The 27,970-nt window shown below is 39.8% G+C and overlaps 1 protein-coding gene across 5 annotated transcripts in view; it reads left to right on the plus strand.

The window, feature by feature from the left end:
- LOC131076127 (DNA topoisomerase 6 subunit A) overlaps window positions 1-27,970 on the plus strand; it is a 78,659-nt gene that overhangs the window by 40,196 nt on the left and 10,493 nt on the right. For all 5 annotated transcript variants that reach the window (XM_059212108.1, XM_058013185.2, XM_058013186.2 and 2 more), the window contains exon 2: window positions 2,638-3,056. In XM_059212108.1, coding sequence (XP_059068091.1) covers window positions 2,638-3,055 — 418 coding nt within the window. In that variant the 3' untranslated portion in view covers window position 3,056. The remainder of the gene's footprint in view (window positions 1-2,637; window positions 3,057-27,970) is intronic.

Here is a 27,970-nt window from a genome sequence, read left to right on the forward strand (position 1 = left end):
CAATGTCTTTATGAATACTACTTGTTATCATCCTAATCAATCTGACCCATCTGCCATCATTGGATTGTTCTTGATGGTATTCTCTACCTGTCTTTGGATGTTACTCTTCACAGGGACTGTTATTGTTTTATTGTTCTCTATCTTTCAATGTTTTTTCTTGGACTATGAAACCCTTGTCCAATACTTTCACCAATCTTTGTTACTGTTAAGACTCTTTGGTTGGACGAATGTATCAAGGATACTGTAGCTTTCTCGCTGTCCCAAGACCTTCTGCAACTAATCTGCTCACTGCCATGTGTGCTTCACAAAGACATTGCCTTTCAACAGAAACGCTAATCTGCTATCTTTATTCAGGCTAATCAGTGTTCTAAACAACTGTTCTTCTGACATGAATGCTGCAAAATATTCTGTTTTCTGCTCACATGCCCTTTACTAATTGTCATTTTATGGATATCTTTGCTCCTAGGACTATCCTAAAAGGCTTGTAGGCTTTTGATGTTTCATATGATCTCCTCTTGTTAAGAACATGCTTCTAGAAAAGGGGAAAAGAAAGGCTCATGCATGTAGATGATTCTATTTCCTTACAAATGACAACAAAAGAGTTCAAACGAGATGAACAGACCTGTGGGACATATAATGCATGTGCTTCATTGATCTGATCTTGTTGATCTCTATGCACTTCTATCCCTTTGTTGAAGTTCGTTCACATAAGAAACCCTAAAATGGCTTCTTAACTCCTTGAAACTGAGGCATATATCGAAGATAGCTCTCTTTTCATCAGAAGACAACAGTTGAAGCAATGAGAACTGCGGGATCTTCCTTCAAAAGCTCTGTCAAGGCTTAAAGCAGCCCTAGCTGTCAAGGTTAACTTGAAACTGTCCTCCAAAGGTAAAACTATAACTTGCAAAAGCTGAAACATACCCTAATCTCATGCTGAGGCTCAAAGCTCGCTACCTTTTCTTGAAATGTAACGTGGAATGCTGATTCATGCAAACCTTAGTATGTGTGGCAGATTTTCGTTACTTTTTTAACTGAATGCCACGCGAATCCTCGCTTTTTGAAACATCACTTCCCTCTTAAATATTAAAAGTTGACCTCTTGGCTTTTCTTTAACGTGGGGAGGAAACTAAAAGCTCAACCTGTTTTTACTAAACCCAAGATATTTGATTAATACTTGATATTCTTAATCATTCGAAATACCCCTAAAACTTTAGAATAAGACCTATGACTCATTAGAATGCTTTTTTTGGCCTGAAAGTCAAAAATAGGTAACAGTTATGCAGAATTTAATAGTAATATTAATATAGATTGCGATATGTATGACAGTCATACATAATTCATATGCATTCATAATACATGAGAAGTTAGTATACTCATTGTGTAGTCCTTAGTCTTCTGCTAATGCCTATGGAGGATGGGAATGATTTGTGCAAAGGGAAAGGCAGTCTAATTCCACACCAATCAGGTGGTCCCAAGATGGGGTAAGGATCAGTGATCCGGAAACCTCGAGGGAATAGTCTCAAGATGGGGTAAGGGCCTGCATCCGGAAACCTCGAGGGGGACCATTTGTAGTTTGGTTTCTTGGTGCCCTAGCACCATAATTACCCCTTCCTCCGTTAGGGTTAGGTAGTAAACAGGTTAGACCATAATATAGAGGGTTATGATTTATAATATGAAGGAATAGTAGTAATAAGCATACTAACATTTGGTAATGCATTTAATGATGTATGGCAATTGTTGATAACATGACAGTTACCAAGTAGAGGACATCACAAGTCACAATTAAGTCTTGTGAAGATCATGTCACCAAATGGTCCTTAAAGGAACCATACTGAAACTGGGCTTAGTTTGATCAAATAGATCATCCATATTTTGCCTATTTCCAAACTATCAAATTCTAAAATTAATCCAGTTACAATTAAAAATGCTCCTATAAACTATAAGGGTGTAGCTCTACTTTAATTCTTTTGTTTGGTATACATTCTGTTATAAAAGGTTGAATGTATAATTTATTGTACAAAATTTCTGCAGAAATACTACAAACATAGGATTCCTTGCAAAATTGTTCAATAGCACTTTCCAGCTGAGCATTTCCATGTATAATTATAATTGCATTGTGGCTCTGCAGATTAAATAATTTCCCACATTCCATCCACAAGTAAATGCATTAGCTTGTTTCACCAAAACCTGTATAACTTCCGTGCAGTACTATCCATGATATTGTCAAACTATAAAATATTTCAAGAAGATACTGTTCTTTTTATGCATCCTATACTCTGTTATCTGCAGGTTTAGAACCGTACATAAAAAGCAGAGTCCATTTTCTTATAAGTTTTATAGAAGCATTTAAAATTTAAACATACCATGGTTTTGTTGATTCACAGCATGGCCTTAAAAGTAAAAAACAGTCTATAATATTTCCATTTGGAACTCTTAGTTTCTTAAATTTGGTAGTATTAAGCTCATCTTTATATAATTTTCTTAATATTAGATAGATTTTAGAAAATTTGCCTATTTTTCACATAATAAGATATCATTTCTTTTGAATTTGAATGTAATATTAATTTTTGAATGTCAATTTTTATTTGAAAAAAAGTTAAGAATGATAACTACAGCTAATATTATAACTACAATCAGGTTATTTTTGAAGAAGATGAAAACAGAACTGAAATTGCCAGTTTTGGCCCTGGTGGACAGTGACCCTTATGGTCTCAAGATTCTGTCTGTTTACATGTGTGGGTCCAAGAACATGTCATATGACAGTTCAAATCTTACGACTCCAGATATTAAGTGGCTGGGGATTCGACCCTCAGACCTAGACAAGTACCACATTCCTGATCAGTGTCGGTTACCCATGACAGAGCAGGATATTAAGACTGGAAAGGACTTGCTTGAGGAGGAGTTTGTGAAGAAGAACCCTGGGTGGGTTGATGAGTTGAATATTATGGTTAAGACTAAACAAAAGGCTGAAATTCAGGCATTGAGCTCCTTTGGTTTTCAGTATTTATCTGAGGTCTATCTTCCCTTGAAGATTCAGCAGAGGGATTGGATTTGAGGTTGGTAGTGTCTAAGCTTTCAACCCTAATCTCTGAACCTTTACCGCTTTATCTCCCAGATTTTGTGTTGGAATCAAGATCTGAAGGCCTGTAAGTATGATATCAGAGATTTGGGGCAATGTTTTTTCCAAAGCTTGAAAATGTAGTGCAATATCCATCTTGGATCCTCTATATTTTTCTCAATGCATTTTAAATACTTACTCTGTTCCTGACCCTCTGCATTTTTCCGCTGATGCAAAGTTAATGAACATTGGAATTAGCAAATGTTGTCTATTTCAGTTTTAGATGTGAATATATCTGCACTATGTTGTGTGAATCTTATTGTAGTTTGTCAATTTTGTATCTCTGTAGCCAAGATAGTTCAATTTAAATTTTGATTCCCTTTGTATCTGTCTGGCCTTGATAGGTCAGTTTCAAATTAGAATCACATGTATACTCTATGCAGTGGAAAACAGTAATTTCTGTCCTCATTTGTGAACTAAAATCAGCAAATGGGATATTTTGTATGCAAGGGGTTTTGAACCATGTTTATGTTAGTCTTTCACACAAGGTGTATGCTGCAGATTTAATGCGAGGGTATAAAAACAAAAACAAAATACTTGAGCATGCAAGTACTTCTGAGTTGGATTTGCAGTACACAAATTCACATGACACGTGAGATAGGAATTTCTTGTCTTTAAACTAAAATTGAAATACACCAAAGATGATAAAAGTCAAATATACCATAGTAAGTATTAACAAATGACATAGTAAGTATATTTGACAAACCATTTAGCTATTAGCCATAATGAATAATATTAGCTGTTTGACTCGTGGTGAACATGTTTATGGCAACAGTTAGTACAAACAGAACTATACAATATTAGAATTGACAAGTAACTTATGAAAGACAATCATTTACTTCATTGGTTCTCAAATACTAACAGAAACATGTGTTTGGATAAATTGCAAATGTCATTCTTCACGCATGGTGCCTCTTTTGTGCAATGGCACATTATTATATCAAATAGAAGCATTCATTTTCTGGATGACATAATCCATTAACTACGCATTTGGGCCAGCCTTCTGTATTTTATTTTTGGTTGACCTTTTGTGTACCCCTCTGTTAATCTTGATTTATTTAATGAAAAGAGCTTCTTATGAATGTGTGGTCTTTGATGAGCATGGGCTCAGTTCAGTTAATAGGATAGTGCTTACTCTGCCGATATGCTAGGTGGGGGTTTGAACTCGCAGAGACATCATATCCCCTACCTATATGGACATGAGATCTCGGCAGATATGATTTTTCACTGGAGAAAAACTTCTAAGGTCACTCTCCAATGCATTAAGTATTTATATGTAACAGCAATGTTTAACAGAGTTTTAAGTGACTAAGTTTTTCCACCAGAACACTATTTTCTAGACAAACAGAAGGATGAATATTAGAAGTCCTACCATTGTCTTCATTTCCACATCAATTCTCAAGAAAATATTACACATTTCAACTTGGAAATCTTATCAAGCTTCTTTATTTACTTTGATCAAATATATGGAACAAAGCAGTTGAAATATGGCTACAGAAATTAATATTTGGGTTCATGTTAAAAGGTCTTGTGCAAGTGCATACTAATCAATGGCTATGTGTCAGATTTTGTAAAAGCATTTCCAAGTCAAATCAGGAAATTGACATGAAAAATGAATTTGTCACATGATCTAAATATGGATTATATTTCAAAATCACATTTTAGTTGCTTGCCTACAGGGGGAAAAGTTGAAAGGAAGAACAAGTAGATATGAATATTCTCAACTCTAAGGTCATCAGTCCCAAGGAAAATTTAACGTTAGAAAATCACCATCGTTTTTGTTAAAAGTGTATCTGTAGAGAAACTGTATCCAGGTACAAAAACACTTTAGAAACTACCTTACACAAGAATTGAAGAAGTTTGACAGTCGTTTATCATAACCATAAGATAGAACAAAGTACATTGACGCTGAATGTTCAGGTCTAGAATATGTTCTAATGATTTTTGTGCAGTTTTTTTTAAAATAAAAATGAAACATCCTCCAAAATGTGAGCCCGATTATTTTTTCTTCCTTTAATAAACAAATAACATGTACATTTATGTAAGATTTTTTTTTTTAGTCTGCATTTGTGGGGTTACAAAAAATATAGTTAGTAGCAATGTTAACACTTAGCCACAATTCCTTGCAGTGACATGAATAGTGCAAGCACTCAAGCATGAATCATGTCATTTGTTAGTGATGTGATGCCCTAAGCTTTCACCCAAGACATTAACGGACAAAAATGGATGAACAAATTTTTTCATGTTGCAAATGTGACATCAACATGCTACAATGCACACTTTTACATGCACAGAGGTACAATGACATCACATAACGACACATGAGGTGTGCATTCATCAGCGCATCAAGCATGCTGATACAAGCAAAAGACTTGCTAAAACATGGGTCGAAACTTACTTTCCCAGCCTAAGTTGTCCTCACTTTCCCATTGTTGTGTCGTCTTATGCAAAAGAATGTAAGTTTATAGTTAGATATTTCTTTCTTTAATATGGCAGTTTTGTTTTGGATTAGAACAAAAGCAGGTTTTGAAGGGACCCGAAACCCTTTACAAAAAAGATCAGTTTGGACTTAACAAGATATTAAGCCAAAACAGATCACTACAAAAAAAGGGCCCCATAGAAACATATTCAGTAAAACATCAATGAGGTAGAGACAAAACCGGCCTCAAAAAGGGAGATGCCAACTAGGAATGACACAATTTTGATTTGTATTGTTTCAAAATCAATCTTTGACCAGTGAATTGGAGTTTCCTTGAGGAAGTTTGAGTGTAATGCATTTTTTTTTTTTGGTTTTTAGATGATAGAATGTATAATGCAGTGAGGAAATGCAAGCAATAACAAATGACAACTACTGAAATTAAATTTCAGAATGTCTGATTTATTAACAACAATTAACAAATGCAAAGAATAATTGAATTTCAACACTAACATGCCAAATTGGCCTTCCAGGGGTCCAACGCCTTGCCTGGAGGGTTTCTTTATTGACTTTATTGAAGAGAAATGCTACTACAGGAGCTTCCAAGGTGTTCCAATAGCTCCAAAGGGTTTTATTCTTCAAAACAATAATTATCAAAAACAATTGAATGGATAGCTAGGAATTCTGAAGCTTATTCTGAAATCTTGCCAGATCACCAAATTATTTCCCCCACTAATTCGCTGATGTAGCTCTAGTATAATGCAATGTCTCCAAACAAACCCTTGACTTCTTCTTATTGACTGCTGACAATAAATTCTGAGCTATAAAACTGAACCTAAACCCTTGGATTTGTTTTTGATGGTCCCCAAGCAAGAGATGATGGTACGGCCCTGCCTGGAGTGGTACTATCTGCAAATCAGACTGCTAAACCTGCTGCAAACTGCTTACAAACTGCCCAGAATTGCTGGATCGGACTGGCCAGAGCTGAGGAAGGTGGATTTTTGTAAATTATGACCCTTAATGGTCAGATACTGTTCATACAGTGCTGTCGTGGTGTTGCTGGAAGTGTGGGATTTCATCCACACAGTCAAATTTGGAAGGATTTCGTCCTCCCATGGCTGTCATAGCTAGCACGTGCTGTTGCAGGCCTCAAATCATCAAATAGAAGCAAAATAATGAATCAAGATGCCTCCAAAATGAATCGCCTCCTTTCCTTTATGCCTCTAAACCCTACATCGAACTTCCAAGGGTATCATTTTTAAGATTCCAAGGAATCTTCTCTCAAAAGCCATGCCCAGCCGGAGGGTTATTGCATCATTAACATTTGTCCACCTTTTAAAAATGTTTTATACTCCTAGGGACGTACAAGGTAACTTTTGATATAAAGTTACTTATTCAATCATATAGTAACTTATAAAGTTACTTTTGTAAAATAAAGTTATAACTGTTGGATTTTGCCAAGATCAAGAGCTCAATGAAATGTACAAAATAGAGACATAATATGGGACAAGAATAAACTGTATTCTCATCAATAGAAATGATCAATAACATAGCTGGATTCAATAGTTACATACAATGAATAGAGGCCTGCTTATATAGGCAAGGCTAGGGATATGTATGAGCACACAAACATGACATGTGGCTCAATAAGAAACAAGGGTAGGTAGGAAATAGGTGTGGGTAGGTAGGAGAAATAATATAATATTCCACATGAGGTGGATCACCCACCGAAGGTGGAATAATCACTCCACTATAAGTGGATATGATAGTGTAATAACAAGATCAACACTTTAAAAGGTGGAATTTCTCCTACACACACTATCCCAATGTGACACAAACACCCAAGTGTCTCATATCCAAACTACTATGAAATGCATTATCCTAAGTAAACTTAAGTAAGTGTAATAATATCCATGATGAATAATTATTTACACCAACACCCCCCCTTAAGTGCAACTTAGGGGAATGCACTTAAGTCTACAATGCAACTAACCAATGCAAGATGGGTCCCGGCTACGAGGCCATGTTAGGTACCCATGTACAAATGCAAATGCATGCAAACCAATGCAATGAAATCTCTCATAAAGTGGGGAAAGAGAGAAAAACCCAATGGGAAAAAACCCTCCCCCAAAAGAGAGATGAAAGCTATACAAGAGAACTCTCATAGAAGAATGTGAAGAACAAAACCCCATGTGAGGAAAAAGTCCCCCCCATATGAGAGAAGAAGAGAAGTCAAACTGTGATCCTCCCTCAATGAAGAATCTGCACCAATGGAAGAAGCTCGATGTATGAAGAAACTGCTCCACGAACGTCGAACAACATTCCTCCCCTTAGGAAGAAACAAAACCAAAGGTGTATCCATGAAGTCTCCCCAATCATGAAGGGAAGATGTATGAAGAAAACTCATGATGAAAGGAATCTTTGAAAACTGCTCAAGTGTCCCCATGTCGATGCTGAAAGATACCCCCTCCAAAGGTGTAAACTGCGCCACACTGTTGAAAAAGGCACTCCAAGATCTAGTGGAGATGGATGTAGAACATGTCCCAAAGACTCACATGTCTCCTCAAAAAATAAAGAGACCTCCTCCAACTGCTGTACATAAGTATCCACAATCATGTCAACCTCGAAAGAATGATCATGTAGAGAATGAACAAGAGGGTCAGAGTGTGCCCTCGCAACAATCGAAGAAGGATCACCTTCATCAAAGAGAAGATGTATGTCATCAATGATGTCTCCCAAATCTGCAATGTAGGATTCTACAAACAAACCTGCAATATCTGTCAAGTAATCATCCCATGAATCTGAAGCTGGAAGACAATGAATATCCTGCTGCACTGAATCACATGAAGGCAAAACTGTCGCACTATCTGCATCATCAGGTGCAATAGGTGATGTGATATCAATATGAGAAGATGAAATACAAGACTCAAGAACGGGGTCACATGTGAGAATCCCCATGTTCAAGTGTCCAAAGTTCTCCTCAAAATCTGAACCATCACAAGAAGTGTGATCATAATGTGTAGAATCATCAAATGTGAAATCATCATCATCAACAAAATCTGAAAAGGAGTATAACCGAGATGCATGATCAACCACCCCAGTTGCAATAATAGCTCTAGTCTCCATGTCTCTAATGAAAACTGAGTCAGGTGTGAACTCCACAACTCTCTTAGTTGCGCCATGTGTGATTTGATAGATAGAAAGGAGATTGTTTGTCAAGTGGGGTACACACAACACATCATTGAAGGAGTTATCCCCAATGTCAATAGATCCTTTCCCAATCACATCCATGTATGTATGATTGCCCATCAAAATCTGTGGCATGGTGCAAGGCTCAAATGTAGAGAACATGGACTGCGAAGATGCCATATGATGAGAAGCCCCTGAATCTAGAAGCCATCTCTCTGAATCATGACTGATAGTAGCACATAGAGCTTTTCCTTTTCTTGTTCCAAAAGAGTGAGTCTTTCCACTTGTAGAAGCCATGAATGCTTGCCCTTTTCCTTTTGAATGCGAGGAAGTGGAAGTTGATGAATCATCCTTCTTGTAGACTTTAGGCAAATCAATGTTATGCTTTTTGATGATATGTGTAAGCTCATCAATCTTCTTAGAATAGCAACGATGCTCCTCATGACCAATCTTTTTACAATAAGCACAAGTAGGTCTCTCTCTCTTTGGTGAATTATCTCTCTTGGAAGAGGATGAATCTCCTTGTTGTGGAGAAGATGGTGCTTTTTCATTAGGCTTTGATTGCCATTTCTTCTTGTTTGAGTTGTCCTTTCCTTGATTTCCTTTGTTCCCTTGATTTGCCACTAATGCTTGAGACTTAGAAGCCTTAAGAATGCCCATGCTTATCAACTTAGTTTGTTCCATCATCAACATTTCATTGAAAGCATCAAATGTAGGCATTGTGTAGCTTGAACCCATTGTCATCCTATGGGTTTGGAAACTAGAAACAAATGCTGCATATTCTTGTGGAAGCTTTCCTATCAAGTTGAATATCAATTGAGTATCCTTCTTATCAATGCCACAATCTTTGAGTTGTGCCCTCAACTCATTTGCCTTAGTGACATAATCTTGTATAGTATCAAAGTTCTTGGGATCTAACATGGTGAGATCACTATCAATTTGATATCCCCTAATCTCATCAACTTGACCATACAAGTCTTGAAACTTTTGCCAAGCATCCTTGATTAGAGTACATTTCTCAATATGAAAAATGAGATCCTTTGATACATACTTTCTTAAGGTACCAATTGCCATGATATTTTTAGTGAGCCAATCTAAGTGACCAACTGGATCAGCCTTTGGATTAGCTGGAGCAACAATAGTTCCATCAATGTAATGAGTGAGTCCTTTTTCCATAAGTTTACTCCATGCATCAGTTTTCCAAGTAGCATAGTTATGTGGAGTTAAGAGAGGAAACTTAGAAGAACCCATAGCAGCAAAAAGGAAGGAACACAAGAGCACAAAAGCACAAGAGACACCCCCCCAAATTCACTCAATCAATGTACCCCCCCTAAAGTGATGATTTTGGCACTTTATACTTAGTGCGATTACAATGAGCCACTTGCAAAACAAGGCAAAGTGGACTTATGATGCAAATTTTACAACTTCTCAAATGAGATACAAGAGACTTCAATCAATAGTGCAATGAATCTAACTGGGATTCAAGCAAATATACAAGTACCAAGAGAGCCAAAAATGGCCAAGATCTGAAAGTACAAATTCTACTTACTATGGCATCAATCTGATAGCATCATGTGAAAGTAGAGGAAAAAATACGCACTTTCATAAAAAACGGCACCTAAAAAGGTCGGATGACCCCAAACGAAGCCTCTGAAGTTGCAAAAACTAGGATTACTCAGGTACAGTCACCAAAAACTGCATTTTTTGAAAAATCCGTGCATCAAAATCAAAAAATTTCTTCACCACTGCGGAGAGCACGAAATTCTAGCCCATTTCAAAAAAAATTGCACCCAAAAAGGAGCAAAAATGAGCAAGTTATGGCCATTTGAAGTTGAACTGCAAAATCAAAAAGCTCAATGAGAGGGGGGTCCAAAATTTTCAAACCCTGCTGATGTGGCATTGACGTCAACAAGTCACGCGATTAAATTTGACGGTCGTATGACCGTCGCAAAACTTCGCCCTATGCTGACTGGGCGTCCGTATTGTACAGACAGATGACGTGGGCAAGTACGGACGAGCTGCGTGGCGCGCTGACTGTGCAAGCCGTACTGTCGATGTGGCGTACGGAAAAGTTGACTAGGCAGTACGGTTTGTACCGTGGGCCAGTGGCCGCCAGCCACGTGGCGGGCGCGGTCCTCCGGTCTTCGTGGTCTGGTGTCCGCGTGGCGGTGCTGCTGCAGCCGGTGACGGTGGTCGGAGGAGACCGCCAGAAGGGACTGCGGGCGGAGAGCGGGGGACAGAGGCGCTCGGGTGGTGGTGTGGGTGCCGAGGTGCAGCGTGTGCCGGAGACTGGAGGAGCCGGCGCGGGGAGCTGTCGGCGGCGGAGTACGACGCGTGCAAACCTGCGGGTAGAGTACGGGCGCAGGCGGCGGCGGTAGGTGGACGGTGCCGGGACCTGCGGATGGCGGTGGGTGCTACCGCCGGACGGGACACTGCGCACAGACAGGTACGCGGCGGGTACAACCTTGCAAAAAACAGTCGACGCAGGGTACGGAAAGCACGGGGGGTCTGTGGACCCCCAAAACAAATTGATTTTTTTTTTTTTCTTTTTTTTGATGATTTTCAATCAATTTTTTTTTCGAATTTTTTTTGATTTTTCGATTTTTGAGAATTTTTTTTTTTTTTTTGAAAAAAATAATAATATTTCGAAAATCCGTACGAATATAGCAAAATTGGGAAGAAAAAAATTTCTCACCAAAATAGGCCGAATTTATAACCAAAATTCATGGAAACGGCCTTTTGGATGCAATGGCAAGGTCGGATCTGGTCTAGGACGCCTCCAAAAGATGCTGCTCCTCAGATCTGCCTCTTGACGTCGCAATAATGCCTCTTCAAGACGAATCAATGAAGCCCCAATGGCTCTGATACCATGTTGGATTTTGCCAAGATCAAGAGCTCAATGAAATGTACAAAATAGAGACATAATATGGGACAAGAATAAACTGTATTCTCGTCAATAGAAATGATCAATAACATAGCTGGATTCAATAGTTACATACAATGAATAGAGGCCTGCTTATATAGGCAAGGCTAGGGATATGTATGAGCACACAAACATGACATGTGGCTCAATAAGAAACAAGGGTAGGTAGGAAATAGGTGTGGGTAGGTAGGAGAAATAATATAATATTCCACATGAGGTGGATCACCCACCGAAGGTGGAATTATCACTCCACTATAAGTGGATATGATAGTGTAATAACAAGATCAACACCTTAAAAGGTGGAATTTCTCCTACACACACTATCCCAATGTGGCACAAACACCCAAGTGTCTCATATCCAAACTACTATGAAATGCATTATCCTAAATAAACTTAAGTGTGTGTAATAATATCCATGATGAATAATTATTTACACCAACAATAACTTCATAAAGTTACTTTTATTAAAATTTTATATTAATAGAAAAAAGTAACTTATAACCTCTTATAAGCTTTTATAAGCTTTTATTATAAACTTTATTGAATAAGTCTTCACTAGGCTCCAAAATTGACTAAGTATAGCTCCTCCAGGTGAGCCAAACGTCTCCTCACCCAATCATTTGTCTGCGGAGATGACTAACAGGCAAATATAGGATTCTTGAATGATCACTGGAAAAATGTGGACATTACAGACACAAAGAGGGTTTAACCAACAGGCACCCACAACTTGAACAAAAGCTGCACAAAAAACCAACAAGCAGCGAAAAACCAAAGAAAGGGCCAGAGAAAACTCCAGCCCAATCACCCACAGCCAAGGACCCTCAAGATTCACCTTTAGTACTGCCCTTTTAGGAACAGAGAGTCATGTCAAAAGAGGGTGTAGGTGTATTAGATTTCTTTTCCTTAATCGTTATCCAACCCTCTTCCACCTTAGCAGCCGCATCAAACCAATCCGATGAGCCCAACACTGAACCACCAAAAATCTTAGGAGCACCAGCAACACCCCCCTTCTCAGAGGCACAAATACTCTCTCCAGGCAAAGCGTCATCATGGACACTACCAAAGTTGACAACCAAAGCACAATCACCAGACGTAGACACTCGGGGCACAATTCCACCTGAGGAATCAACATGAGGGACATGAGACTGCAGACCAACCTCAACAGCCACACCACGGGAAGCCAGAACAGTTTGAGAAGAAACAACAAAATCCTATGCTGCCATTTGAGAGCCCTTATGAATATCAGGCTTCTTCTCAACCGTGTAATGCTGATTTGAAGCACCCTTCCACCATGAGGTCGACAAAGTCTTCTTTTCAAACCCACAACACTCAGCCGCATGACCCGTTTTGAAACATCTTCGACACCTAAAGGGTAACCCTTCATAGTCCAAAGATTGAACCCAACTACCCATAGAAGAATTGATAACGATCTCAACAGACAGTCCTTTTGAAATATCTAGCTCAACCAAAATACGGGCAAAGGTGGAGTGAAGAATGCCAGACGAATCATCATCCACCAACAGAAAATCCCCAAGAGCATTACCAACTTCCTCAAAAAGAGAATCAACTCACAAATGAAGAGGGAGATAAGGAAGCCTAACCCAAACTTGAATCTTATTAAACGTTTCAAAAAAAGGATTGAAATCAGAGTGCCATGGTTTAACCATTAAAGGGAAGCTGTCCTTCCAACACAAATAATTTTCAAACAAGATTTTCTTTCCATCCTCAGCATTCTCAAATTTTGCAATAAAAAAGCCTTTAGCCATAGGGTAAATATGAACAATTTCAGAAATAAGAGGCTCCCAATAATGGGAGATCCAATCATGTAGCTCAAGGAGGTGTTGATGTGTGTTTTAGGCAAATAACATTTAGAATAAAATATCAAAGCACTTTACCCTCTCTTGAACAAAATCACCTCAGATGCTAAGGGTAAGATCAACTAAAATGATTCCAAGGTTTATACATGTCAGGTCTTGATGAGTGGGTAACTCAATGGTCGATGTGAATTGCTGTTTTCACTTGGGGACTTACACGAACGTTCGAATTAACTTCATAGATCATGGATAGGGAATGGGTGCGCTGATAACTTAGGATATGGCAATGTAGCTCTGGACTTGAGACTTACTAAAAAATGGGCAAAAGGAAATCTATTCTAAGCCTAGGAATGTAGGAAATGATGAACAATTTAGTGGAATCGAACTAGGCAAGGTCTCACAAACAGGTTTTGACATGAGCTTAGTGCAGTCATCTAAGGTATACTTCATAGATTTTTAAACCATTACCATCAAGCATTGAGACCATCCAAGTTGATGCATAACAATGGATATGTAATAATCGAAATTAAGTTTGCATAAATTTCCAGTTGACCACACAAGGCACACTTACCAACGGTAATAGGCTAGTGGTATGGATTAAGGATTCCACACAAATATACTCAACAAATCTTCCACTCAATCTAATAAACATGAAAACAAATTCTAATCTAAAATTTTAATCTAACTTGGAGGAATTGAGAACCATGAATGCAAGACAACATTTGAAAGACAAAATCACAATCAAGTCGAACAATGATTTATATTCAAATAACTGCAGCATATACCAACAATTCTACAAAAACTCTCCCTTACAAATGAGAGACAATGAAGTATATATAGAGTCTCATACAAAATGGATGGCCAAGATTAAAACTAAATCAAGGGCCAAGATCATGCTAACAAAACCCTAGAATAGCCCTAATTAGGGTTTACATAAAAAATGGTGCCACCAACATATGGCCCAATAGAAAGATACCTAGTCATCAAATAGGGAATCTTCTAGAAGATCCCTCCCTGCATCTCTCTTTCTCTCCTAGCATACTCCAAGAGTCTAGCCAGTACAAAATCTAACTCCATGGAAATGTTAGGTAAGGTATCTTGCTGTAAATCAATCACATCCAACACATCCGAGAAAGCATCCAAAGTGTTCTCCCAATCTGGCATGTGCTCCTGCGAACTATGAACATGAATCAACAAAGAGACCAAATCATCCATTTGACTCTTCTTCAAAGAGTCCAATTGACAAAAATACATAAGTTTCATCTTGTCTCTTAATTCGGCTAAGTGTAAACCACTAGCATCACTAACATCAACGCCCAATAACTCCTCAATTGAGGCAAGGATCTTCAACTGAATATCATGAATTGATCCTTCCATCTCTGTACAACTCAGTTGGGCGCTCATAAGTTGATTTCTTCATGGCTAATGAACAATACCAGCCATGGAAATCATATCTGTCTCCATTGTGCACACTGTCCTCCCTGATCAATGTGGATTTGGGAATCTTCTTCAAAGCTCTGAGGCGTGGAATAGTCTTCTCCTGGATAGGTCTGAATTCTTCCCAAACTCCCTCCAAATACTGGATTTTGAACGTGAGCCTTGTTGTCGTGTCATATGCTTGGACAAACTGAGTAAGTAAATCATCTGCTTGTTTTCTTGCACTTTCAATCCATTTCTCCACCTCCGAGATTGTATCTCTCGCCGCTTCATAGTGTGAATGTAGTCCATGATCAACTGCAATAGGGGAAATAAGGGTGGGGTTCTCATGCCTTATCCTTGCAACGTACTCTCTAAGTTTGATATTCTCTTCTTTGTATTTCTCCTTCTCTTCAATTTCTCTATCCAATCTTGCACTGATCGCCCTAATGTTATCACCAACCTCTTGAAATTCTTGCTCTCTTGTAGTACGGCCAAAGGCAACTGAAGTAATCTGGAAATCCATAGGAGTAGCTATGTCTGTCGTCACACCTTCAATAGGAACAACCACCTGCGCAATCCGCATTCCTGTCTCATTTCTAGCTATTTGTGACAAAATCTCAGCTCTCTTAGGCTCTTTCTCCTTATTGCTCCTAGCTAAGTAGTCATCAATGTCATCAATAGGCTGTACTTCTATCGTTTTCTTATATTTCTCCATACTCTTCATCAGCCAATCAAGAATAGCGGCCATCTCCATACCATCATCGAGACACATATCTCGATCAAGCTCTCTCAATACTGAGATAACATCATCATCATCATCATCATTAGGATTATTCCTGGTCAAATCATATACATCCTTTCCCAAACTAACCTCCAAAAGGACAGTTGGGGATCCCGACTGATCATCATCCTCATTTGGTGCAGCAGATGTCGCTGTGGCATGTAAATCTTGGATATTCTCTGGTAGTATCACTGTGTTGGAACATTGCTCAGTCTCCCTATTCTGTTCTGGCATTTCAACTTCCTTGATTGATGAGACATTGAGAGGTGGTGAAGGAATGATAGGTGAAGGAATGGTAGTCTTTTGTTTCTTCTTCTTGACCTCCTCAATCTTCTTCCCTCTAGCCTTGATTTCTCCTGGTGTGTTCTTCCTTCTCTTGGGAGCTTGAGTTTCCTCATTCGCATGATTCCTGACATCACTGATTGTCCTCTGATCATCCTCGGAAGCAGATTCATCTGGTTTCATCTTTTCATAAGTGAAGGAGACACCCATATCAACTAACTTATTCATCTGAATATCCACCCATGCTTTAGAGAAACTCAAGACCTCTCTCATCAATACATTCAAATCTATTTCTTCTGATTCAGACCAACTAGGCAATAGAATCGCTGCCTTCATTTCATTTTCATTTTGTGGATACGTATGATCCCTGTCATCTAACACTTGGCCAGGAAGGAGAAAAATTCCACACTTCCTCATGAAATCCACTGACATGCTGGACCATATACGTCTCTTTACTACCTGCTCGTCCATTAGGTTGGCCCAATTATCCTCTATGTCTACCTTGTGGATGAACTTCTCTCCCTTGATCCTTCCAACTTTCTTATCTGTATCAAACCTTTCTCTTTTCTTATATGCTGCAAATCGATAGAATGCAAGCTCCTCACTTGTAGTGTTGGCTGCTAAGGCGGACTGACAAACCTCCAATGTTTTTCCAACTGAAATAGGGAATGTCATGCCTGTCTTGTGCTTCTCTTCTCTAGAAGTTGTCTCACCACTTCCAACAAGATCATTCTGTCAAAAGGATACCTAGGAAGCCTGTAGGGTTTGAATTGAAACCCATGTGATGCAGAGCATCATGAAAAACCAACCATGAACCCCAAATCAACCATGGAGTCCCAATCTTAGGGTGCTCAATGACCCAAAATAATCATCAATTTGCAACTTTGATATGTTTGAGGCATATAACAAGATTACTATCAACCAACCAATCCCATATCAAATCTTTCATATCATTTATCCCTTCAAACATTATTCAAGACCCAAACAATGCATTATGCTGTCCCAGTTAATGATAGTCTGATAGACCCGTACTCTGTTATTAATAACTTTCAAACCCAAGTATATTTGGAAGATCGCTTCGGTGATGCTGTAGAAAACTAGATTTATAAAACCATATCCAAAATTTAGAACAATCCAACGGTGCAGTTAAGAGTTACGACCCCCGTATTGAGACCTATTTTTACTGTCATAAACAACTCAAAAAATTCAACATTTAGCCTGCTAGGGCATGAAATATCTCATAAAATACTTAACCAATCACATTGAAACTGAATTCATTTGAAAGATAATTCAACCCTCTAGAAAACACCAAAGTTACAACAATTTCCAATTTTGCAATCAAAAGATTTTAGTGAAACTCTCCACAAACCCCACTTTGGAGGGTTTTTTGACAGTTTTCACCAAAACTTGCATAACTTGCTTCAAAGTGATTGAAATTAAATGAAACCAAAGGGAAAAAAAAGTTAACTCATGCCATTATAATATCCAATATATTTCCAATGGAGACAAATGATTTGTCATAAAGAAAAATGTGAATGATCAGACTACAATACCCAGAAAACAATGTGGAGTGTGTAAAAACTTCAAATGTTATTCATTTCCTTCCTCCAATCATACACACCCCCATTGGATTCAACCAAATGATGGTTTTTATAACCTCCACACATCCATATGACAGTTACAACTGCCCAAGACCAATTACATCCTTGGTTTGCAACTTTATAATGCAATTTGTGCTTGACAACATTTTGAACACAATTGACAATTTTGACATTTTGATAAATATGACCCCTAATCTTTGCTTTTGCACTTCAAATACATTTAGATGGACTCAAAACAAAATTTTATATCCTCTTTACCCTTCCATGGATCTTTTACACAAGATTTACCTCCTTGACCATATTAGGACCCAAATATTCAACTTGAGCAACTTGTTACAAATGAGTGGCATTGCCTTACAAAATGACTCATCATGCCTTGAATTACATCCAAATGGCCTTAAAGACAATCATAGACTCAAAACCTGTTGAAATTAATCATGACATAACTGGTGACAAGGTGCTCCTGCACCATCATGAATCCTGAGGTATGTGAAAGTGGGAAACTGAATATACCACGATCCATATTTTTCTATCAGCTCCGTTGCCTCTTTGGACAACTTCCTATGGACTCCACCCTGCAGCATCCGTGTGATGTACATTGTGAATACATCATTCACTCTCTTGTAATCTTCAACTCTATACATGCTCAGCTTTGGATAGCACTCATAACTCTTGAATTGTCCTTGTCCATTCCCGACTTCACCTCTGCATATCAATCCTTTGTATGTAACAACCCGTGCAAGCAGGTATACCAAGTAGGAAGTCATGGCGAATGTCTTGGACCGCTCCACATTCCTCAGCTGAAAGTCCAGATTGTCACTTATTATTCGAGATCAATTTATTAATGTTCTTCTTAGACAATCCTGGATGAAATAGAACATCCATCCATTGTATATGGCACCCTGCGTCATCCCTAGCACTCGGTTAAGCAGGAATACTAAATGACTATTCCCCTTTGAAGTCTGTGCACATGAGTGTCTTGGGTGCCTTGGAATGATGAGGCCTAGGCTCGATCATCCACTCCTTATTCACCATGGTCTTACACGCATCCATCTTCTTCTTATATCAGTCTTCATATTCATCTTTAGTTATATCCTTCATGTTTGCTCCACGTGGAGTTCCAAACACCTCAACAATCGAATCCTCAGCAAGGTAGGCAATGATGGCACCCTTAGGAGTCTTGTTCATTCGGGAGCCAGAATCATAACATCATGCACACTCTAGGATAAGCTCACTGCACTGTATCGATTGTGGAAATCCAACGGCCTGGAAAATGCCACTCTTCATAATGTTCACATACGTTGGGGAAGGAATCTGACTTCCAATTCCAAACATACGCTGTTGCATCTGGTTCATGTTCAGGAAATGCATGTTCGTGTCTGTAATCTCCTTCCATCGGGATGACATCTTGGATTTAGGATAGAATCCAGTCTCAAGTATCTTATGTTGTTCTCTCCTTTCCTTGAGTCCGGACTTCGACATCGCACCTGTACGAAGCTTGAAGTTAGAACTTAGGAAAATAAAAATATTCCTGGCAAAATTTTTGACTTCTTAATGATTTAGGCTAATTAAGATATGGAAATCAGGAAAATAATCCACTCTCAATAGATTTCAACAATTAAATACGAAATGTGACAGAGTTAGGGTATGAAACCCTCATGAAATTCATTAAAATCAACACCTCCTTATACTTAGAAATTTTGTTCAAGTTAGAGTGCAGAGGAGTATACCGGATCAACAATGACTAAGGAAAGGTGTGAAAAGTTGTGTTTTCATACAAAACTAAGTTTGAGGACACCTTCCAAAGTCAACAATGGCTGCCAGCGAATCTGAAGACAACCTTCAACTATACAAATTACTTGTCAAAACATGTTGCAATCACCCAAATATGCACAATTTTGATGAAAATCAATCTTGATGACAAAAGCAATCAAATTCGGGAACATAGGTATGGCTAACAAAAGTTTATTTTTTTGAGGACAAGCAGCCAAAATGAAGTTGCAGACCTGTGGCAGCCCTCAAATGGTCTGAAAATTGACTGAAAATGATCCCAAATGCAAATCGCCAAAGTTGGAGTTCGCTGGGCGATGAAAATCTAAGCCTGAAAATGGATGAACAGCCAACAATGGAGGTCGCATCAGCTGTAACAATGGCGTTAAAACTCAGATCTGAAGTAATCACAGCAGTTAGGGATAATGGCGACCACCAAACATGAAGGGAATCCACCAAAAAATGGCACCAAAACACTTGCAAAACAAAATCGTATTTCTCCAACTATGGCGCCACCTCAGACAAGTCTGAAAATGTCTTCAAAATGCACTCCAATCTGCCAACTCAAGTCTGACAACAGCAAGTAAAAATGGCGGCATCAAGGAAAATCGCCAAAGTTAGAGGTGGAAACCTCAAACACAAAAATCGCCCTTTAGCAAAAATCGCCCTTCACCCAAAAATGGCGCTATATCAAAAAAAATCGTGGCACTTGGATATCAATGGCAGCTACCAAAAAGTTGCCAAGCTGGAAAAAATGGCAATGAGGAAAAATGGCAACAAGAATAGTCTTCAATCAATCACTTCACTTGGACACTTCTCCCAAAATCACCAACTGGAGAGGAAATCGCCCCTTCATGGATACACTTGGCAAACTTAATAATAAAATAAGGCTGGAAACAATCCCTTTGAACTTTGCTTTCGCCATCAACTTTCACCACACAAGCAATTAAAACAAATGCAGAAGCATATGGATTTCAAAGAATTGATACATTAACAGAATGAGCAAGACGCTCATAAATAATACAAGAATATTTACAAGAATAGCAAGTTTCTAATAAGAAACTGCTGAGAAGATCGTAGACGATCTAACTAAAATAGAATATACACTATTGAGCATTAATACTAAAAATAACATTATTTTAATATTTTAATACCCTCCCTTAATGCTCAATCTATTAACTACACCTATAGACCCCCTGAATTTTACAAATTTATCAGGACCAAGGGGCTTGGTGAAGATGTCTGCTGGCTGCTCCGAGGTAGGAACATACAGCAACTGGATGGATCCGTCTTCAACCAGCTGTCGAATATAGTGACAATGAGTTTCCACATGCTTGGTTCTTTCATGGAAGATTGGATTCTTAGCGAGTTTGAGCACTCCCTGATTATCACAGAACAAGGGAGTAGGACCTGCCTGGGAGACATGCATATCCACAAGCATTCGTCAAAGCCAAACCGCCTCACAAGATGCCTTAACTGCTCCCCAATACTCTGCTTTTGTTGAGGAGAGAGCCACTGCCTGCTGCTTCTTACTAGTCCATGTGACAGCACCAGATCCCAAACTAAACACATACCCTGCTGTAGACTTACGATCATCAACCGAACCTGCCTAGTCAGAATCTGTGTAGCCACTGAGTATAGGATCAAAACTCCGAGTGTACAAAAGTCCATAATCAGGAGTGCCACTCACATAACGCAGCACACGCTTCGCTGCTATCCAATGATCAGCCTTGGGAGCTGTCATGAAGCGTGAAATGTAGATCACTGCAAAACTGATGTCAGGTCTAGTGGCAGTAAGATAGATGAGGCTGCCCACTAGTTGCCTGAACAGAGATTCATCCATAACTGGTGAAGATGATTGAGCTGAAAGTTTGAGCCCGGGTTCCATAGGAGTAGAGGCAGGTTTGCAATCCTGCATTCTGAACCTGTCCACAAGACTTCTGGCATACTTGGACTGAGAGAGAAAGATACTGTTCTCAGTCTGCCAGGCTTCAACTCCTAAGCAGTAATGTAGAAGTCCCAAATCTGTCATATCAAAGGTGCGGCACAAATCCTGTTTGATCCCAGTGATCAAATGTGCTGAACTGCCAGTAATGATTAAGTCATCCACATAGACAACCACAAACAGAATATCATTACTAGTATGCTTGATATACAGGTTTGCATCAGATGGACTCTGCTGAAAACCATGATCTGTCAAGTACTTATCAATTTTCATGTACCAAGCCCGAGGAGCTTGTTTCAGACCGTAGAGTGCTTTGACTAGTCTACAGACCTTCTGTTCTTGACCAGCAACCTTGAATCCTGGGGGTTGCGTCATGTAGACTTCTTCTTGTAAGTCACCATTCAAAAAAGCACTCTTGACGTCCATCTGATGGACTTTCCAACTGAACTGGGCTGCCAAGGCAAGAACGAGCCGTATGGTACTCATTTTGGCTGTAGGAGCAAAAGTCTCCTCGTAGTCAATGCCTTCTTTCTGTGAGAACCCACGAGCAACAAGACGAGCCTTATACTTGTCTAGGGTTCCATCAGCTTTGTATTTTACTTTGTACACCCATTTGCAGCTAATGGGCTTCTTCCCTGAAGGAAGATCAGAAAGGGCCCAAGTGTGATTCTTTTGAAGACTCTGGAACTCAGCTTCCATAGCCTGTTCCCACTCAGGTATACCTTTAGCCTCTGAGTATGTCTGAGGCTCAAAAACACTGTGTATGTTAGCCATGAGAGCAAAATTGACTATATGCTGCTGTTTGTTCTTATTACGGGAGGTTCTACCCTCAATGAGCTCAGTATCCTTGAGATCACCAATGGTCTTGGCCCACCATTTAGGCCGGAGAGTAGAAGTGCTAACATCTGGAGGAGCTGGAAGAGGCTCAGGATTAGGAACAGGAGCAGCAGGAGGAGGATTATTCTCCGGAGGGAACTCAGGTAGTGCATCATCAAAAATAGATTCTGCATCATCCCTCCCATCAGGCGAACCTAATGGAATAATAACACTGTGAGGTTGATCCTCAGAACTCTGCTTAGAAGAAGGGGACTGAAAGAATCCTCTGTCTTCGTCAAATACAACATCACGACTGAAGATAAGACGTTCAGTGTCTATATCTATCAGTCTATAGGCCTTATGGTGATCACTGTATCCTATCATCATGAGTTTCTGACTTTTGGAATCCAACTTGGAGCGCTTAGCATCTGGAATCCAAACATAGGCAACAGAGCCAAAAACCTTCAGGTGGCTGATCTTAGGCTTCCGACCAGACCAAACCTCTTCTGGAGTCTTCCCCTTAACAGCCTGAGTAGGGGAACGATTAAGAAGGTAGACAGCAGTAAACACTGCTTCAGCCCAATACTTATTCGGAACACTCCTGTGTTGTAACATGGAGCGAGCCATCTCAACAACCGTACGATTGCGACGCTCGACAACACTGTTTTGCTGAGGAGTGTAGGGTGTAGTCAATTGGCGTTTGATGCTATGGGTATCACAGAAGTTGGAGAATGCAGAAGAACAAAATTCCCCCCCGTTATCTGTCCTAAGAGTAATGATGCTACATCCAGACTCTTTTTCAACAAAGGACTTAAACTTTTGAAAGATACTAAATACATCTGATTTGTGTTTAAGAAAGTACACCCACATCTTTCTACTAAAATCATCTACAATAAGCAAAAAATATTTGCAACTAGTAACAGAAGATGTATTCATAGGACCACAAATATCAGCATGAAGTAATTGAAGTACCTTAGATGCGCGCCAAGACTTTCCATGTGTGAATGAAGTCCGATGCTGTTTGCCAGCTTGACAGGCGCCACATACTCCAAGATGCTGAGTCTGAATATCAGGTAACCCTGAAACAAGTCCCTCCCGAGATAGCTGAGAGAGATACTGAATGTTGAGATGTCCATATCTCTGATGCCACAAAGTGCTGAAAGGAGAAACACGAGCTGCCAAAGCCACTTCAGGAGAATCACCAGTGTCAAGAAGCCTATATAGGCCATGATCCTCTAGACCAACAGCAACAGTAAGACGAGTCTCCCGATCAATGATGGAACAGCACTGAACACCACATCTAGCTGAGGAGAATTCCTCATAATCTGACTGAAAGAGAGCAGATTAAGTTCCATTCCAGGAACATAGGACCACAAATTTCTACTAAAATCATCTACAATAAGCAAAAAATATTTGCAACTAGTAACAGAAGATGTATTCATAGGACCACAAATATCAGCATGAAGTAATTGAAGTACCTTAGATGCGCGCCAAGACTTTCCATGTGTGAATGAAGTCTGATGCTGTTTGCCAGCTTGACAGGCGCCACATACTCCAAGATGCTGAGTCTGAATATCAGGTAACCCTGAAACAAGTCCCTCCCGAGATAGCTGAGAGAGATACTGAATGTTGAGATGTCCATATCTCTGATGCCACAAAGTGCTGAAAGGAGAAACACGAGCTGCCAGAGCCACTTCAGGAGAATCACCAGTGTCAAGAAGCCTATATAGGCCATGATCCTCTAGACCAACAGCAACAGTAAGACGAGTCTCCCGATCAATGATGGAACAGCACTGAACACCACATCTAGCTGAGGAGAATTCCTCATAATCTGACTGAAAGAGAGCAGATTAAGTTCCATTCCAGGAACATAGTACACATTCAGGAAAATGAGAGTCCTGCCACTAGACTGTATCTGAACAATGCCTCTGCCAACAACTGTATACTCACCTCCGCCAAATACAACGGAATCACTGAAAGGTGAGAAGTCTGTAAACCAGTCACGCCGATGAGAAAAGTGACGTGATGCACCAGAGTCGATGTACCAAGCAGAAGACCTGGCATGATCTGAAGACCTCTTAGCCATAAAGGCATAAAAGGCAGACTCCTTCTGCTCGGAATGTTCAGCAACATGCGCCTTCTGGTGTGACCCTCCCTGCTTCTTTTGTTCAGAAGCGAGCCTCTAACGGCAATCTTTCTTCATATGGCCGTACTTGTGATAGTAATTGCACTGCACATTCTTCTTCTTAGCTCCATCCTATGTCTGAGAAGAGCCTTTCTGCTGAGAAGACTGAGAGGACTGAAATTTGCCTTTATCCTTGTGAAAGGATTGGGCTGTGAAAGCATTTTCCGAGGAGGCTGATGTAGTACCACTACCAAACTATTGTTTCCAACGATCCTGCTGTAGAAGTTTGGTGCACAATTCTGAAAACTTTAGATCAACATTGGTGGAAGTAATATTGAGGGTCTCAATGAAGTGTTCATACGATTTCGGAAGACTTTTCAGAGTGATTACTACCATGTCTTCTTCCTCCATAGTCCGACCAATAGCTTCGAGCTGATCTCGAATGCCCTTAATCCTTGTGAGGTGTTCCTGTAAGGACATACGTTCGTCCATCATAATGGAGAACAGTTGATTCTTTAGAAAGAATGCTCGGCTCTTGTCGGATGTCTCATGCAATTCCTTCAGATGCTTCCAGATGTCGGAAGCTGTCTTGCCGGAAGGAATCTGCGGTAACTGATCATCAGTCATTGAGAGTTTGAGAAGCATAACTGCCCTCCCGATTGCGTTCATCAAACTTATCTTGATCTGCACTAGGTGTACTAGGACTGAGCTCTTTTCCCAAAACAAGTTGGTCAAGACGCCTATATTCAAAAATGGTCAACATACGCTGTTTCCAGATGTTGTAATTGTGGCCATTAAAGCGTTGACTGCCTTCTAACATCAGATTGGTGAGAGAAGCCATTTGCACATTTCCCAATGTACTGAAAGGTGAGAGAAAACCCAGAAGGAATCTGAAAACCAAATTCAAATCCGTTGGCTCGAAAATCGAGGCACAAAAAACGATGCACCCAGAAAAATCGGGCAACTACCTAGATTAGGTTTCGAAAAATCCACCATGAATCTGCAAGAAAAAATTATTTTCGATAAAAACTTGAAGGTAAACACCTTAATCGAAAAAACAGAGGGTTGTGGAAGCCATGATTTGCTCAGAAAAAAATTGCGTCGCCGAAGGTGCAGATTGCGTTGCGTTTGCAGATCGCGTCGCGTCGCCAAGGGTGCAGGTCGCGACGCGTTTGCAGGTCACGTCGCGTCGCCGAGGGTGCAGGTTGCGACTCCGAGGGTTGCAGGTCTTGACGCCGAGGGTGCAGGTCGCGAACACACAGAGGTCGTAGACACACGAAGGTCGCGGACATACGGAGCACCAGTCACGACGACTCTGCAGGTCGCGCACCACCACGAACACCGCCGAACACAGGTCGCGACGACTCTGCAGGTCGCGCACCAACCACGAATGCCGTCGAACACAGGTCGCAAAAAAACGCGACTGTACAAACCTGTGAGGTAGTCACAGGAGCTAGGAAACTGAAAAACCCTAGATGGATTTTTAAAAACCAGAAATAATTTCGAAAATTTCCACTAATTGGAGATTAGAATTAAAAAATTTTCGAAAAAATTTCTCCTATAGCTCTGATACCATAAAACAAATGCAGAAGCATATGGATTTCAAAGAATTGATACATTAACAGAATGAGCAAGACGCTCATAAATAATACAAGAATATTTACAAGAATAGCAAGTTTCTAATAAGAAACTGTTGAGAAGATCGTAGACAATCTAACTAAAATAGAATATACACTATTGAGCATTAATACTAAAAATAACATTATTTTAATATTCTAATAGCAATGTGGGATAAAAAACTTGTTCTTATACTTGCCTGGTAAAACCGATTTGCTTCTAAAAGGTTGAAAACATTAAATGCTCATTGCAAATCATTAATTGTTTTTCTTTTATTTTAAATAATCGTTGCTTTTCGTTTAAAAACAATTAAAAAAAGGCTCATTTTAAAAAATATTTCAAAATTTAAATCAAAATGGCCAATTGGGGAAAATCGATCCAAGTAGGGATTGAAAAATCCCATTTAAATCATTTAAAATCGTCAAAATATCCCCTTAGGGGAAAATCGATTCCAGTATGGATAAAAAATCCCATTGAAAATCATCAACGTGCACAAAAATAGGGTTTAGGGGAAAATCAATCTATGTCTGGAATGAAAATTCCACCTGAAACTTCGTCCTTAAACACAAAAATGCCCCTTGGTGGAAAATCGACCCTAGTTTGGATGAATATCCGGACTTAAAATCTCTCTCAGTGGAAAATCGCCTCGAGTTTGGAACAAGTATCTGCACAAAAATCCTCAAAAAACTTGTCACAAAAAGCCTGGTGGAAAATCGATCCAGGTGTGGAATCAACACAAATGTCATCTAAAACCTCATCCATACTTCCGATGGAAAAACGAGGGCAGTCATGATAAAATCCCAACACTAAGCCAAAATTACAGCATCCAAGGGAAAATCGACCCTAGCATGGCTTCACAATGGTGGAAAAATGAGGCAAGTCCGGATTTCAGGGGAAATCCATGTCCAGTCTGGATTTTGAGTGGGGGAAAATCATGGGTAGTTAGGAATATGAGGGGAAAAGCACCTCTAGTATGGAATTTTGACCTTTTAACCCTTAGAATATGGATTTTCATTCTGAAAATGATGATTTTTCCACTCAAAACCATTAGGAAACTTCAAAACTTAATAAAACACGACTGGACTTGGGCAAATTTACCAAACATTTGAGTGTAACACAAGGAAATCTATCAGGATAAATTGCGAAATCAATTTAAATAACTTCCTAGGAGCGAGAAAACAACCCCAAAAGGTCTTGAAATACCTTAGCACTTTAAAATCACCGACGTGGACGTTCAGAAAACACGTTAACGCTCAAAAGGTCTACACTTGGACAAAGCTAGGATCATTCAAAATCTCAACTTTACGTGCTTGATCCTATAACTTCAAAAAACTCTAAACGACACTAGGCATGATCAAAACTCCAAGACTTGGGCGTGGGAAACACAAAATTGCCCACCAAGCTGCCAAAACCCTAACCTAAACACGCGGAAAGCAAGAAAAGAGGGGGTCACCGTTAGCAATGGGGCGATGTGTGAAAAGGTCACAACAGGACGCTGGGCCAAAAACCCCTGAACTGACAGATAACACCATGATCAGAAAAAACAGACACATTATGTTCTATATCCAACTTAGTCTCCTTATTCACCTTCACTGAGAGTACACAAGACAGGGATAAAACCTCTATCACCGGATCGTCACTTGAACACCTGCTTAAAACCAGCACAAAGGCCTCCTGAGGCTGCCGCTGCATCCCCAGAATCAGAAACCCTAGCTGCCACAGCCGCAGCCGAGGACGAAACAGGAGCATCCAAGGAAGGGCGAGCCGATCCCTCACCACCCACCGCACAGGCTGCACCCAAGAGGGAACGCGTAGCTGCAGGGGAAGCAGCACGCACAATAGAGGCGGGAGCCGAAACCGTGGTGGGAGCAGACATCGGGAGGATGTAAAATATTAGTTATTTATCTTTCTTTAATGTAGCAGTTTTGTTGGCAGGATTGGTATAATCTTTTAAATAGATGCATGCATTTGAAAATTTCGTAGCTCTCCACGATACTCCATTTGCAAGGCTTTGCCCCATTATGAATCTTGAATGTCCCTTGGATGTCTTAATTCTCCATTTTGTCCATGTTTGCTAACAAAGGACCTGTCTACTATTCTGATTGGAATACAATGTTAGCATTGGATTTGTGCGCAGATCAAATCTGCTCATCT

This window comes from Cryptomeria japonica, chromosome 10 (assembly GCF_030272615.1).
Source record: "Cryptomeria japonica chromosome 10, Sugi_1.0, whole genome shotgun sequence".
Lineage (NCBI taxonomy): Eukaryota > Viridiplantae > Streptophyta > Pinopsida > Cupressales > Cupressaceae > Cryptomeria > Cryptomeria japonica.